The sequence below is a fragment of the Pleurodeles waltl genome, chromosome 2_1 (genome assembly GCF_031143425.1).
Source record: "Pleurodeles waltl isolate 20211129_DDA chromosome 2_1, aPleWal1.hap1.20221129, whole genome shotgun sequence".
Classification (NCBI taxonomy): domain Eukaryota; kingdom Metazoa; phylum Chordata; class Amphibia; order Caudata; family Salamandridae; genus Pleurodeles; species Pleurodeles waltl.
This window is the reverse complement of record NC_090438.1, coordinates 839,165,536-839,178,268: the sequence shown is the minus strand read 5'-3', so window position 1 is coordinate 839,178,268 and position 12,733 is coordinate 839,165,536. Positions and strand designations below refer to the sequence as shown.

The 12,733-nt window shown below is 44.5% G+C and overlaps 1 protein-coding gene across 5 annotated transcripts in view; it reads left to right on the top strand.

Moving 5' to 3' along the window:
* Nucleotides 1-12,733, top strand: part of JARID2 (jumonji and AT-rich interaction domain containing 2) — a 589,480-nt gene that overhangs the window by 491,410 nt on the left and 85,337 nt on the right. For 3 of the 5 annotated variants that reach the window (XM_069218783.1, XM_069218784.1, XM_069218787.1), the window contains exons 10-11: nt 17-135; nt 253-377. In XM_069218783.1, the coding sequence (XP_069074884.1) occupies nt 17-135; nt 253-377 (244 nt within the window). The remainder of the gene's footprint in view (nt 1-16; nt 136-252; nt 378-12,733) is intronic. The other 2 variants (XM_069218785.1, XM_069218788.1) reach the window with 1 other exon arrangement.

The window sequence follows — 12,733 nt, the reverse complement described above, 5'->3', positions numbered from 1 at the left end:
GAATCTTCTTTTGTAGGAAGAATATTGGCGGTTAGTGGAGGAGAAGGATTGCCATGTAGCTGTGCATTGTGGGAGAGTCGATACAAACACACATGGAAGTGGCTTTCCTGTGGGTAAAGCAGAACCATTTTCAAGGTATGGTTACAATCTACACGGAATCAGTAACAATTGAAAACATTTACATATTAAATCTTTAGTGTGTGGGTTTGGATTATTTGGGAGCAAATGTCTTAACCTGGTTTCTTGTTACAGGCATGGATGGAATCTTACCGTCCTTCCTAATAATTCAGGATCCATTCTGCGACATCTTGGTGCTGTGCCTGGTGAGCTGGCTTTTTATCCTACTTGGAAATGGTGTGTGGTAATCGCTGCGAATGGTGAGGACTAGATTAGCTGGCAAGCATGTTTCTGTATGGTACTGTTAAAATAGGGAAGCATGCATCCAGTATTTTGAAATAATTATCACCGGCAAGAAAGGGGTCATGTTTAATAGCTTTCTCGTTATTTAAGATGGAATAATTGTTGCATGCCTTGTTGTTTTAAATGTGTTTGCACCATTGCTTTTGATGCCAGTGGTGTCATGAAGTAATCAAATGGAAAAAGTTTGTTTTAACCTATACTTCCTGGGCTGTTATCTTTTGCCTGAGTCTCAAGCAATTTCACTCTCGCCCTTCTGTTCGAAATTTATAAAGGGTTCAGCATTTAGCCCCATCCTTTTAACATCTAACTAAGACCACTGCTAACCCTCATTAGCTCTCATGGGATTTCATTTGTAAACAGTGCAGATGAGACACAACTAATTTTGGCCCTGGACATAAATAAATCAATCCCAATGGAAACTCTGCATACGTGTTTACATGAGGTGGCAAGCTGGGTGAATAAGAGCTCCCTAAAATGCAATGGAGGGAAAATTGAACTTGTCTGGCCCCCGCTAAAGAACTGCACTGCCTTCCGAATGATTTTTGGCCTTGGATCGAATCGGATGATCTAAAACCAGCACAGGTAGTTAGGAACCTGAGAGTTAACCTTAATGATAAACTCACCATGGAAGCACATACTAATAACTGTCTTGCTTTAAAATCTTTGAAAAATCATACTTCTGCCTCAGCCTGCAAGAAAGTTAGTAGTCCAGAGTACGACTCTGAGTAGAATTGACTACTGCAATGCAATACTGCTGAGAGCTCATAAGCACCTAATAAAAAGATTATATTGAGTTTAAACAATGGCAGCTAAACTGTCTCTGGATAAATTCAGATATGTTTCCCTGTTATTGAACAAAAATCACATGTCCCATCAAAGCTAGCACAGGGCATCTGCACTTGACCGTTCAGTGGAAGAACTTTTTAGTAGCAGTATACGTATCAGGACAACAAAACAGAGAAGCATACAGCTTAAGAGGGCAAAATCTAACCTTGCACCAGTGGGCATTAAAGCACGGAGTAGCAGACACAATTCCAAACTTGGGAAACACCATAAATAGATCTGTTCGCATCTTATGAAAATGTAAATTCCAAAGCTTTGTATCCCGCTGCTCTCCCCAGCTGTCACTAAGGAATGTACTATTGATATACTGGTCAGGAATTTTCTGCCTCAGTCTTTCCACCGAATCCCCCTAATACAAGTTGTGATAAATTCAAGCAGACAAACATAACTCCGATACCAATAGCCCCTGGTGGGCATGCCCTTGGTGGTACTGAGAACTAATAAAAATAACAGCCAACAAATTGAAAAAAAATACCAGTGTTTCAAAACCCAGTAGCAATAAGAGAAGAAAGTGTGCCTCAACCCAGCGACCTGGCTCCTGAAGACTTTGAGTATGGCCACTTCATCCTAATGGATAGGTGTATAGAAGTTCTAAGGTACCACATGCAAATGCAGAGCCCGTTACAAGGGCCAGATTTATACTTTGATGCACATAAGGATAACCTGACAGAAGGAGCATCCATTATATTTGATGCAGAACACTTGTCTGCTTTTAAGCAAGTGCCCCCTGCCATAGTTTCTTAAACCTGATGTTCCTCTGTAATAAATCTATTAGCCACACAAGCAATTAAAGGGTTTGTAGGGGAAGTGAATGGAATTTTACCACAGTGCTCCTCATTCGAGCTGCCCATCCTCTAACGGCTGTAAGAGGAACTGCTAAATCCTTTGAAATAGTTCATGACCCTGTGCCTAGGTATCACTAATGGGGCAACTAGAAAGGTGATTCTGTGGGTGATAAACACCCGGATATATACCCAGTCAAGCCTTCCCCGCCCAGATGACACTAAAACATACCACAAAGTCATAAAGAACGCATTCACACATAGCAAAGTTGATGTGTGTTATCCAGAAAGACCATGACTTCCTGGTGGAAATATTATCCAAAACCCAACACACCCTTCAGCCCCACTCCCCCTCCTCCCCCCACCCCCTTTGCTTACGGGTATGCTGAAGACCAGCTCTGAGACCTTTAAAGATCCTATCAAGGCAAGAGTTGTCACACCTAGGCTCAACAAAAATATAAACCCTGACCCAGTGACCCACCGTATATCCATAGCCACTTTCCTTCGAATTTACAGGTGTGCAAACACCCAGGCTGCAGGAGACCCTCTCTGCAGATGAGTGAAAAGCTAGACACATTGGGTAAGAGGGTAGCAGTTCAGCCACACTTTAGAGGACCGCCAGCTCTGTTGGGCTGCTTTCCCTGTACAACAGGGTACATTGGGATGAGATTCAGGACCTCACCTACCAGCGGAGCATAAGCAGCAAGAGTTAATAGTGGAGGTGAGAATCCTATCTAATGCGACTATCTGCTGCACCCTAGATGTGGCAGACACTGCAGCCAGAGAGGTGGGCACCAGTATCCTGGTCGGGCGTCATGCCTTGCTTTGCGTCTGATTTTAAACCGGAGGTACAACAGCATCTGCTAAACTTGCTGTTTAATGGCGAGCATTTATCTAGACCAGTGGTTCCCAACCTGTGGTTTGGTGTCCGCGAAGCCTCCTCAGGGGGGGTCCGTGACTGCTTAGAAAATTAAATAATATTATTAGTAATGATTCAGTGGGGTCCCCGGGTTCCAGTAAGGTTGGGAACCACTGCTCTAGACCACAGGTGGGCCAGATGCTTGAGAAAAGTAAAGGCAAGGACATGGTCAATGCTATGGGTACCCTTAGATCACTTACTCCAAAGGGGCTCTTTAGCAGGCAGCTGGAAAGAGCAGGCAGTAAGGCAACCTCCCCCAGACCCTCCGATTAAAGGTGGCAGCAGGCCTACGCCCAGCAGTCACTGCATGGTCTCCAGTGGACCCATCAAGGGTAGGGGCGAATGCCGCTCAGGCAAAGAAGCCTCCTCCTTTTAAGCAGCGATTCCTTTTGCTTCCCCCCAATCACACAGCACCTCAAGGGAATTCTTTCTCGTTAGGAAGAGTACCTCCCTGGTGGAATTTTCCTGTCATGGGGCACAGCTACTTCCTCAAGCTCACCTCATCTGCACCAAACCCCCCAACCCGCAAACACACGTTCATTCCTAAACCCAGTACCACCTTCATGTGCTCATCTCAAAAGGAGCCTTGGAGCCAGTACTAATACCACGCTGTGGCAAGGGTGTTTACTCCCTGTACTTGCTAATCATTGAAGAGGATGGTAATGCGAGGCCCATTATGAACCTCTGACTTTTCAACAAATACATCCTCTCAACATTGCCACATGGTACCTCTGCAGGATATCATCCTGCTGCTGCAGCAAGACAACTTCATGACTACTCTCGATCGGAAGGGCACCTACTTCCACATAGCCAGGATTTGGTGATCAAGAAAGCAGGCAAGCAGCAGTGTCTCTCTCACCTACAAGCCACCATATCCCTCCTCCACAGATTGGTATTCACCTTAAATGCTGCCAAGTCACTCCTCCACCCCTTTCAGATTCAGCCCTTTGAGAGCCATTCTCAATAAATCACAGGGAATGCCTACGCCAGCCAACCTAGGAGCCAGGCATTCCATCAACCACTACCTCTTTTTCAGCCAAATCATCAACTCTCAGAACAGAAATGTGCCTCTGAGGGATGATGGCCTCTTGCTTAGTCATAGTCCCCCAATGCCAGAGTGCATATGTGTCCACTGTATTAGTGCCTCTCAACATAGTGGACACAGGTGGAGGATCTAACTTGAAGATCTAGTGTTGACACAGGCCAGCACCCATCACACTGCATTGATGAATCAACAACAATCTATGCTAGACCAGTCCTTCACGGGCCCTGTTCTGCAGGTGACCATCATCATGGACACATCACTCATGATGGAGAGCAGATCTTCAACACTTAATTATTCAGTCTATGTGGTGGTCACCACATCATCGGGGTGTACATATCAATTACCTCGAGCTCCTGGCTATCCAGTTAGCTCTTAGGCCTTCCTTCAGGATATTCAGCATAAAGAAGTTCTTGTAAAAATGGACAATATGACTGCCAAAAGCAAGACGACATACATTCACAGCGATTGTGAACATAAGCGCAAGCATTGGCATTTGGTGATTCACCATTTGATACACCACCTGGTGGCGCAGCTGGGAAAAGTGGGCAATGACTTTAAAGACCTGCTCGGCAGATTGCAGCAACAAGTCAACGATTGGGAACTCCAACCACAGGTCCTACTCCCATACTCATATAGGGGTCTTAAGGTTGATCTCTTTGCCACTGTACTATATACAAAATGCTAAGCTTCACCTGTTCTGACACCCACAGTCAATGGGCAGTGTTCTATATAATGAATTGGTCAGATCTTTGCATACACTTCCCCCTCCTTTCCCACTCCTTCTGTATGGGGGCAGGAAGCTTCATCAAATGTCCCTTACTCTCACCCTGGTGGCTTTCACATGAGCCAGACTGCTCTTGTTCTCGACCCCCCTTTTGCTATTGTTTGTTCTCCATGAAAATGTTCTCAACCGACTGGTCTTTTGCTGTCAAACAAGGCAGGCAAAGATATCCCAAGCCCAGACAGCTCAATGTAACAATTTGGCTTGTGAGGTCCCAAAGTTTGGTTATCTCACTCTACCTCAGTTATCTCACTCTACTTCAGGAACACATGGCCATGCTTCAGGAAACCTGCAGGCCCACTACATAAGCCTGTTATGCTGTAAAGGGGAAAAGGTTTGTCCACTACTGCATTTCCAAGCACCTGGACCCTCTTCAACCTGCAGTTCAGAATATTATCTGTTACCACCTCCACCTGCAAAAATCTGGCCTATATTACGTTTCCATATGCTTTAACCGCGCCATAATTGCAGTCTACATTCAGACCAAATAACACACTTCTTTGATCCAAATCCCTGTCATCAAGGCTTTAATGGAAGGACTGGAATTGGTTATCACACCCAGAGTTCATCGCCAATTAACGGAGGAGTCTCTGTACTGCATACCTCAAAAGACTTCTTTAAAGAACAATACATTGCAAATACTCGATCCCAACACTAGATGGCAGCAATATGCAGAGCGTGCAGATCTACAGCATTACATGCTACAAATAAATGCTTACAGAGTACATAACATATTTGTCACATACAGGTAGAGACTGGTCACCGCAGCAAGGGAACAAAGTTCATGAAGTGGGAATTATATTGGGACATTGTGGGCTTATATTTAACTTCATAGGTGTCTGGCACTGCCCACCTCTGGTTGAAGCCCAAAAGAGGAAAACATTGGGAAAATGGAGACTGTTGGGACACAGCCAGAAGATGGCGAACTTGCTTATCTATTGTTACAGGTAAGTAACTTTTTCCTTTTTTTGATCTCTCCACCTCTGTTTCCCCAGCAACACTGTATGTATTCCCCAACCCATTACACTTTATTTTATTGAATTTTTTTGTAAAAAAAAATTACACACCTCATTCACCATTTGCACAGTTTTCCATCATGATGCCTGTATTAGAAATCCCATTCTAAAAATGCCATCACTTGTGATTGCAAAAGCATTGGCAAAGCCAGCAACTCAGCTTTTTAGCTCAGTGATCTCTTGGTTTTGCCAGTGCTTGTATTTTGATTTTGCTGACACTGATTACCAACAGATACAATGCATTGGCAAAGCAAGACCTTTGCTAATGTTTGTTTAGTTTGGTTAATAGTTAACGGAATAGAATGTGAGGTGGATCAGTTAACTCTCTATTAGCATGTGGGTAATAACATTTCCCCTCAACTTTTTTTGACATTTTGTTCCTTTCTCGTTGTTCCTTATGAGTGGAAGCGGAGTCAGAGGTGTGCTTATCTATATCAGCAGACTGATTTCATAATATTGAACTTGATAACTGAGGAGTCAGAAAAAAGAGCTAGGACTTAGGAATAAGGAGGAGTCACTGTGCGCCTCTTTCCTTCTCTTTTCCATTTTGTTTAAGCTCAAAATCTTTGCCAGATGCATTCAGAGAATAAATAAACACAAGATTCACAAACTGTTAAAGAATTTCATTTCAGCAAGTAAAATAAAAAGTTTGATTGCATGTGGGGCTGTAGAAACACATGCTCTGCCTACTCCTGCGATCTAGTGTTGAGTCAGGCGTGGTGCAAGTTGTTTTTCTTCAAAGAAGCATTTTGAGTCACGGGATCAAGTGACTCCTCTTCCTGGTGATAGTGCGCATAGGCATTGACTCCTTTGTTAGATTGTTTTCTTACTGCCTTTGGGTTCGGACCTTTTTGTCTTCGTTCCGTCTTTTGACGTACTACGCTTCGAAATCTTTCTTTCTGTCTTCTCTTCATCAATGGTATTGTTTTGATTGCGCATTCCTCTCTAAGCAATTGTCTCGAATCATAGGTCTGAGCACCGACCGTGCACCCTCCGGGGGCATCTTCGCCCATCTCGGACCTACTTCACTATCTGGCACCGACCACTATGCTAAGTTGATGAAACAAACAACGTTTCACTTCTGTCATTGGTTCCATGCTATATTTCCCCACACTGACCAATATCTGGTGTGTAACCTGTGCCTCTCCCCGATCACCCGTAAGCTGCCTGTGACAGCTGCAGATCTCTCCAGTTGAAGAAAACGCTTCGGAACCGAAGGGTGCGTCAACTGGAAAGGCACACAAGACTCTGGATGTCACCCCGGACATCTTTGGGGAGGATCACGCCAAGGAGGAATGTGAACAACAGGAAGAGGCCTTATTTATCCAGGACTCTGACGTGCAGCCTAACATCACAAGCCATAAGAAAACATCTGCACAACCCGGGAGTACCGTGGCCTCTCCTCCCCATCCCAAGACTGTGAAAAGGCTCCTTTTTAGATGTTGCCGGACCGCCATCACCACCAGGGCATAGCTGGATTCGAAAATCTGTTTTGATTGCCCTGCTCTGCGGCTTAGCTCCAAAAAAAAGCCAAGACAAAGCCACCGTCTTCGGTTTCGACTCCCAGCACCTCGGCCTGAAACATTGTTTCCATCTTGGTCTAAACTTTGACTCCGAGCCATCCACCTCCTCCACCTCGGTGCTGATGAGATCGTACCAACCAAAGACTTTGGTGCCAAAATCCAAAGAGCCGTAAACCTCTGAGCAGAGAGACTCCAGTCAGTCTTCAGCTGGACCTTTTCCTGTGGAACCCATTCCAGAGACTGGATGCTCATCTGTGTTGCCTTCATATTCAGGAGGATAAAGGAAGCATTACTGCTTCTCCCACTGTACTGCTCAAGAGGAAGCGGCCTTTTCAAGAAGTTTTGGACACTCGCCCACCTACGAATAAAAATAGGCCACCAGCCCACCTCTCAAGCCTTCTCCACCTCCTGCTGCTGATCTACCTTCTCCTCCACCTCACCTTTGTCTCCTCCTTTTCCGCCTCTCCTCCTCATTCTCTTTCCCACTTACTTCAGGAGAATATACCCCTCAATGATCCCATTTATATGTTGGGGAATACTTGGGTGGGGCACAGCATGACCTGGATTCATGGAACACTTATGGCCCTGACCCCATCCTCTCCAGTGATGCAAGCTTATTCCCTGCACACCCCTCCCCATCAGAGGATACTAATACTTACCAGCAAGTAATGGCAAGAGCAGCTGCTTTTCACAATGTGGAATTACACAGGACCATACCAAACTGGACTACCTGTTTGATACACTCACATCTACTCACAGGGATATCCTGTTTCTCCCAATACTCCCTGGCATGCTTTGTCATGCTGATGAAATTTTCAAAGAACACGGATGCTCTACGGCGATCACCTCTAGAGTAGGCAAGTAATGTAAGCCTGCTCCCTCAGACCCATTATACTTTAGGTCACAAGTCCCTCTGGATTCCATAGTTGCCACCACTGCACGAAAACATGCCAATAGCCAGGCCACAGGTGACTCTCCTACTGAAAAGGGTAGCAAGAAAATCAGTGCTGCCTGGAAAAGAGTGGCTGCACTGGTAGTTAACCATTGGCATATCGCCAATTCCCAGGTGTTACTGGCTAGATATGACTGGGCTCACAGGGATGAAATGGAGGAGCTCCTCCAATTTCTCCCAGATGAGTACCGCAGAGAGGACAATAAATTGGTGCTGAGGGGCAAACCATCTCTAATAATTCTGCGAGGATGCCGCAGATACAGCTGCATAAGACATCAATACAGGTGCCCTAATAAGAAGGCACTTGTGGCTCCGCTGCTGTGGTTTCAAACCAGAAGTACAGCAAGCGGTCCTTATCATGTCCTTTGATAAGGCGCATAATTTCGTCCCTCAAGGCCCTTTAGCCCGAAGAGCTTAAAAAAAAGACAGTCTCAGCAAAAGCCTTGGGTGCTCTACAGTCCCCCACAAAAAGGGGTACTTTTAATCTCCCCACTTTCAGAGGTGCCTACAGATCCACATCCTCCAAGGTGTTTACTTCCCAAACCAAACTGCTTCCACCCTCCTATTCCAGGGGTTTCTATAGGGGGTCCTGCAGAGGTAACAACAAAGGCAGAAGTCAGAGCACCACCTCCCAAGGCTCTTCCTCCACTGCAAAGCAGTCTCTACCTCGGTCTTTCCACTGCTCACTCCACACCTGTTGGGGGACTGCTCCAAAATTTCATTCAGAATGGGTCAACATCACCACGGACCAATATGTCCTTTCCATTATCCAACATGTTATTGTCTGAAACTCATTACCACTCCCCCAAATATTCCCCCTTGCACTCAGACTATCCCACAAGCACCTCACCCTTCTCAAACAATAGGTTCAATGCCTTCTCGTAGGGGGCCCTCAAGCCTATTGTAATACCAAGAATCAGGAATATTCTCCCTATATTTCCTCATTCCCAAAAAGGACATCTATATCAGGCCTATTCTGCACCGCAGACCATTAAACCAGTGCATCTTGTCAGAACACTTTCATATGGTCACTCTTCAAGATGTTATTCCACTTCTGCAACAAGGCAACTTTATGGCAGCTCTAGATCTAAAGGACGCCTACTTTCATAATCCTATCCACCCTGCACACCAAAAATACCTAAGGTTTGTTATTGCAGGCAAACATTACCAGTTCAAAGTCCTGCCTTTCGGGGTCACGACTGCTTCAGAGTCTTCACAAAGTGTTTAGCAGTAGTTGACCCACACCTCAGAAGACCGAACATCCACATGTTCCCTTACCTAGACGACTGGCTCATCAAAGCCAGTACCTTACAACAGTGCCAATTTCATACTCCGTTGACAGTCGATCTCCTTCACACTCTGGGCTTCACTTTTCTATATCCCACCTACAATCCCTTCAGATACAGCCTTATCAAGGAGCTAGTCTCAATGCAGAGTTGGGGCAAGCACACCCCAACCCAGCCTGGGTCAGAGTTTTCAGTCTCTTCTCCCCCAATTTCAGGAGAATCACAGAGTCAGGACTGTTATGCACCTGTTAGAGATGATGGCGTCCTGCACTGTCATTGTTACCCATACCAGACTCCACATGTGCCCCCTTCTGCAGTGTCTGTCTCATCAGTGGTCTTAGTCACAGGGTCGCCTAGAGGATTTAGTGTTCTTAGACCACCATACTCACTGCTCTCTGCAATGGTGGAACACCACCAACCTTTTAAAGGGCGGCCTTTTCTGAACTCTGTGCCTCAGGTCCATTACTGATGGGGTGGGGGCGCTCATCTTCAAACCTCACAGTACAGGCCCTTTGGGATTTCAGTCAACAATCCCTACATATCAATGACCCCAAGCTTCAGACAGTATTTCTAGCCCTGAAAGCATTTATTCATCACCTGTCTTGCAAGGTTGTCCTAGTCTGCACGGACAGCGTGATAGCCATGCATCATTTATAGAAGGGGGGGGGAGTAAAAGGGGGCACGGTAATTCCAGTTGTCACAACTCCCTCAGATAATATGGAAATGGACTCTCCAACACCACATTCACCTGATGAAAGGGTATCTCCCAGGGATGGAAAAAGACTGCGAACCTGCTCAGCAGGTTCGGCAACAAGTCCATGATTGGGAACTCCACCCACAAGTCCTTCAAACATACTTAGCAAAGTGGTGAGCTCTTCAGATAGACCTTTTGTCCACAGCAGAAAACTCAAAATGCCCAAGTTTCGCCTCTAGGAACCCACACCCTCTGTCTAGGGACAACGCTCTATAGATGAACTGGTCAGGGAAATTTGCTGACACTTTTCCATCTCTCCCTCTCATTCCATTTTTGGCTCAGAGAATGAGGCAAACGTCTCATCATGATCCTTGTAGCTCTACTTGGGTGCATAAGCCATGGTACACCACACTTCTGGACCACTCAGTAGTTCCCCACAAGAAGCTTCCCAACAGGCTGGAGCTTCTCACTCAATCAAGGACAGATAAGACAACCAGACCCCGGGTCACTCAACGTTGCGATATGGCTCCTGAAGTCATAGAATTTGATTGCTTAGGATTGATTGCCTGCAGAATGCATGGACATTTTCAGGTAAGCTCATAGACTTGCAACTAGAGCTGAAAACTGGAAACTTTGCTACTGCCAGCCCAAACATTTTGACCCTATCAAAGCTACTGTTCGAGACATCATTTGCAACTTATTCCATTTACAAAAAGCTTATTTGGCTTACACTTCTATCCACTTACATCCTACAGCTATAGCTGCATATCTACAGAACAGACAACATAGTTTTATTTTTCAGACTTCGTCATTAAACCTTCCAAGGAAGGCCTTAAAGTGGTCATTCCACGCTGGGTGCCTTCTGCACCTTCCTGGAACTTCAATATTGTGCTTACCAGGCTCCTGGCCCTCCTTTTGAGACACTTCATTCATGTTTTCTTCAATACCTTTCTTGGAAGGTGGCTTTCTTAGCTGCATTAACACCACTCAGGCATATCAGTGAGCTCCAGGCCATAACCTAGGAAGAACCTTTCTTCCAAATCCTTGGAGAAAAGGTGACCTTTCGCACAAACCTGAAGTTCGTCCTAAAGTTGTTTCACAATTCCATATTAACCAATCCATTGAGTTACCCGTCTTCTATCCATAGCCTGACTGTGTTGCGGAAAGAGCTCTCCACACTCTAGATGTTTAAAAAGCTGTAATTGTTTTATATTGAAAAAAAGAGTGTAGGAAAACTAAACAGCTCTTTGTAGCCTTTTCACTATCTCATGAGAGCAGTCCAGTATCCAAAAACAGCACAGCTAGTCAAATAGTTAAGTGTATACAGCCTTGCTATGCCTAAGCACTGCTGCATGTTACCCCTAGAGCACATTCTACTAGGACAAAGGGTGCCACTAAATCTTTCTTTGGAAATATCCCTGTAGCTGACATTTGTAAAGCAGCTACATGGTCTACGCCACAGATATTCACAGATCATTCCTGTGTGGATGTTCTAGCACATAAGCAACCAAGTCTAGGTCAAGCTGTGCTATGAACACTTCCAGTCAACTGCAGCTCCCACAGGTTAGCCACCTCTTTTATGGAGGGACTACTTTACAGTCTATGTAGAGCATGTGTATCTACAGCCACACATGGAAAAAAGACTATCGAGGGTCCCTGGTTTGATAAGTAGCCCATCCAGGGAATAATACTTGAATACAAGAAAAAACAATGAGCTACAATCAATATTCACTTATATCTAGCATAGAAAAAAGCTGTAACGAAAATTTTTAAAAGAATATTTATTACAAATGTATGTCAAACAACAGCATAAATCAATATTCAAATATGCAATTATATAAAGATAAACATGGAAAGACAAAAAAATATTTCCATAAATATTTACACCTATACATGAATTAATAAACGGAGACAACCTAACACATCAGACAAAACAATTAAGATAATCAGACCATGACACTACATAAACATACACATAAATTATCTTACAGTACAGTGAAATACAAATTAAGAATATACAATTTATTTTTCTGAAGCTGAAAAGATATTCACATGAATGTCATATTGTTATTCAATTCCTAATTATGTCTCCATCTTCCTTGATAAGAGAAAAATTTCTATTTTAACCCCATAAATTCAGGGTCCATACAAAAACCAAACAATAGTAGGAACAAAGCCTACGCGCGTTTCGGCAAAGACCACCAAATTTGAAAAGCCGCCTTCCTCAGGGCCGTTCCTTTTCCATACTTAATACATAATGTCGTAGATTGAATAAGTTCTCATCTTTCCCATTGAATAAATCCCGGCGAAGATGTTGCTGAGTTTCCTCAATTATAGTGCAGACAAGGTTCAGTTTTCTAATTTCTACTTCAATTCGCGAATAAGTCCCAAATAATCTTTTAAGTAAGAAATTTCTCTGGGGGGGTTCCTCCAAAATGTTCTCACAACTCCTCTCTCTTCAGTTTTCACCAA